This window comes from Pistacia vera, unplaced genomic scaffold (assembly GCF_008641045.1).
Source record: "Pistacia vera cultivar Batoury unplaced genomic scaffold, PisVer_v2 Contig838, whole genome shotgun sequence".
NCBI classification, from domain to species: domain Eukaryota; kingdom Viridiplantae; phylum Streptophyta; class Magnoliopsida; order Sapindales; family Anacardiaceae; genus Pistacia; species Pistacia vera.
This window is the reverse complement of record NW_022196710.1, coordinates 593,174-596,968: the sequence shown is the minus strand read 5'-3', so window position 1 is coordinate 596,968 and position 3,795 is coordinate 593,174. Positions and strand designations below refer to the sequence as shown.

Below are 3,795 nucleotides of genomic sequence, written 5' to 3'. Positions count from 1 at the left end.
CAAAGCAATGGGGCTAGAAGAAGCAAATATCAACAGGCAACTGACACTGCTAGTAGGATTCAGCTCGGAGCAGAAATACACTATCGGGGAGATCACCCTTCCTATCTATGCCGGCGGAGTAAACAAACAGACAGTCTTCCTGGTGATCGACTGCCCATCCCCCTACAACGCCATTTTAGGCCGCCCCTGGATCCACGACATGCGGGCAGTCCCACCTACTTTCCATCAGACAATCAGGTTTTCGACCAAGTGGGGAGTACGGGAGATCAAGGGTGACCCTAAAGCTTCCAGGGACTGCTACAAAAACGCCTTCAAAGGCAAGGGAAACTCTTCATAGCAATTACAGTCTCGTCCAATCCCTCGAACAGAGCCTGACCAACCGACCATTGAGGAGTTGGATGAAGTGCAAATACATCCGAATGACCCGGAGAGGAAGACACACATAGGCTCCCGCCTCGACCCCAAGACAAGAGAGAAGCTGATAGAATTTCTAAAACAGAACAAAGACTGTTTCGCCTGGTCCCATACTGACATGACCGGAATCAATCCAGACGCAATGGTCCATCAGCTCAAGGCAGATCCAGACCACCCGCCAGTCAAGCAGAAGAGGAGGAAATTCGCACCTGAGCGAAACAAGATCATCAATGAAGAGATTGAAAAGCTCCTAAACAACGGCATGATCAGAGAGGTCCACTACCCCGAATGGCTGGCAAACGTTGTAGTTGTAAAGAAAAAGAACGGGAAGTGGAGAGTCTGCATCGACTTCACTGACTTAAACAAAGCCTGCCCCAAGGATTCTTTCCCCCTCCCACATATCGACATGATGGTAGACGCGACCGTAGGGCACGAACTCCTCAGTTTCATGGACGCCTTCTCGGGATACAATCAGATTCTGATGCATGCGGACGACCAGGAGAAGACAGCTTTTATCACAGAGAGGGGAACCTATTGTTATAAAGTAATGTCGTTTGGACTGAAAAACGCCGGAGCCACCTACCAACGTCTGGTCAACAAAATGTTCTCTGACCACTTAGGGAAGACCATGGAAGTTTACATCGACGACATGCTTGTCAAATCCCTGATTGCCGAACAACACCTCGACCACCTTAGCCAGGCATTCGCCATTCTCCGGAAGTACAACATGAAACTGAACCCAGAAAAGTGCTCATTCGGCGTCTCATCAGGTAAATTCTTAGGCTATATGGTTACTCAGCGAGGAATAGAAGCAAACCCCGACCAGATCAGAGCGGTCCTCAGCATACCATCCCCGACTTGCGTCAGAGATGTCCAGCGTCTTGCAGGACGAGTGGCCGCCCTGAGCCGCTTCATCTCCAGGTCCGCTGACAAGTGCCACCTCTTCTTCCACGCCCTCAAAAAATCCAACAAGTTCGATTGGACCCCCTCATGCGAAGAAGCCCTACAACAGCTGAAGAGGTATTTGACTACCCCCCCGCTGCTGTCCAAACCCATGGACGGGGAGAAGCTCTACACTTACCTAGCGGTCTCAGAGACGGCCATATCAGCGGTGCTAGTTCGAGAAGAAGAAACAAAGCAGTCACCGGTCTACTACATTAGCAAGTCGCTCCTCGACGCAGAAACTCGATACAGCCAACTGGAAAAGCTTGCCCTTGCCCTCATCCATGCATCCAGGAAGCTCAGACCGTATTTCCAGTGCCATCCTATAGTTGTGATCACCTCATTCCCGCTCAAGAAAATATTGCACAAACCAGAGCTATCAGGCCGACTCATGCAATGGACAGTAGAACTCAGCGAGTACGACGTATCATACCAACCACGCACCGCCGTCAAGTCCCAGGCACTAGCAGATTTCATTGCCGACTTCACACCAAGCGAAACCGCCCAGGCCGAAAAAGAATTACTATGCATGAACGGCGCACCACCTTCAAAGTGGACTCTCCTAGTAGACGGATCGAGTAATGTCAATGGAAGCGGACTCGGAATAGTACTGATCGCACCAGAGGGAGACATCATCCAGCGAGCAGTCCGCTGTGGGTTCAAGTGCATGAATAACGAGGCCGAATACGAAGCCCTCCTAGCTGGACTTACCTTGGCCAGAGAAATTGGCGCCAAGAGACTAGAAGTGAAGTCGGACTCCCAACTCGTGGTCAACCAACTACAAGGTACGTACCAAGCACGTGACTCAAAAATGACATCATATCTAAGCATGGTCAAAGAGTTGCAGGCCGAATTCGAAGAGTTCTCGATAGTACAGATCCCCAGAGCTAAGAACAACCATGCCGACGCCCTCGCCAACCTTGGCTCAGCACTCCCATGTTCCTCTCAGTCATCCATCCCCCTCCTATTCATGCAGTGGCCAGCCAACTGGAAAGAACCGCCACCTAACAAGTCTCCTATAGAAGCCATGGGCATTGAGCAAGCCGACTGTTGGATGACCTCGATAGTGAAGTACCTGGAAGACGATGAGCTCCCGGCTGGCAAGAACGAAGCACGCCGATTGAAAGCAAAAGCTGCCAGATTCACCCTACATGAGGGGCAACTCCTCAGAAAGTCGTTCTCAGGCCCCTACCTCAAATGCATAAGCCTAGAAGAGGCCCAAAGTGTTCTAGCCGAACTCCATGAAGGCAAATGTGGCAACCATGCAGGGGGGCGTAGTCTTGCTCACCGGGTGATCACCGTAGGTTACTACTGGCAGACTATCCGCACCGACTCAATCGCTTACGCAAAGAGATGCGACAGCTGTCAGAGGTTTGCTCACGTTTCGCACCTCCCACCAGAACGACTCCATTCCATCCTGACACCGTGGCCATTCATGAAATGGGGAATGGACATCGTGGGAAAGCTACCTACTACACCGGGGCAACGAGTCTTCATGTTGGCAGTGACAGACTACTTCACCAAGTGGATCGAAGCCGAAGCCTTCGCTCAAGTCAGAGACCGAGAAGTCAAAGCTTTCATCTGGAAGAACGTGATCTATAGGTTAAGAATACCAAAGGAGATTGTCACCGATAATGGGTCCCAGTTCATTAGCTCAGGCTTCACGGATTTCTGTGACATGTGGGGAATAAAGTTAAGCTTCTCAACACCCCGCAACCCCCAGTCTAACGGCTAGGCCGAGTCGTCAAACAAAACAATCATGTAGACACTGAAGAAGCGATTACATAAAGCTAAGGGCGCATGGGCGGACGAGCTACCCGGAGTCCTCTGGTCATACCGAACCACGGCTTGATCATCAACTGGTGAAACACCTTTCTCCCTGACATATGGTTCAGAAGCAGTCATTCTAGCCGAAATATCAGTTCCGTCCACCAGGCTCCAGTGGGCGGACGAGAAATCAAATAGCCAAAACATTTGCCAGAACCTAGACACTGTGGACGAGCTACGGGAACAAGCGAGCATCAACAACGCAGTCTACCAGCAACAGGCCGCCCGACACTATAACCGTAGCGTGAGGATCCGCACTTTCAGGATAGGTGATTGGGTCCTTCGTAAGGTTTTCCAAAATACCAAGGAGATTAACTCTGGCAAACTCGGACCCACCTGGGAAGGCCCCTACAAGATAATCAAAGAAGCAGGGAAGGGCGCCTACAAACTCCAGACCCCCGAGGGCAAAGACATCAACAACAGTTGGAATGCGGTTCACCTCAAACGTTACTACTCATAGGTGAACCCTGTCCTTGACGGGAATTTTGTTTTTCTTTTCTCATTTCTTTTCATTGTTAATAAAAAGGATGAGTGGGCCTATCCACCTCCTCTTAGACAGTCGGCCTCATGGCCAGATATTTAATGAAGTATTATTCAGTAATTATCATCTTC

General features: G+C 50.4%; 1 protein-coding gene across 1 annotated transcript; it reads left to right on the top strand.

The window, feature by feature from the left end:
* Positions 1 to 532: 532 nt before the first annotated feature.
* LOC116118121 lies at positions 533 to 3,529 on the top strand (the record flags this gene model as incomplete). The annotated part of the gene is given in 1 exon segment (XM_031404088.1): positions 533 to 3,529. A coding segment is annotated over 1 exon segment (2,997 nt), but the record flags the coding sequence as incomplete, so codon positions are not given.
* Between the last annotated feature and the right edge of the window lie 266 nt (positions 3,530 to 3,795).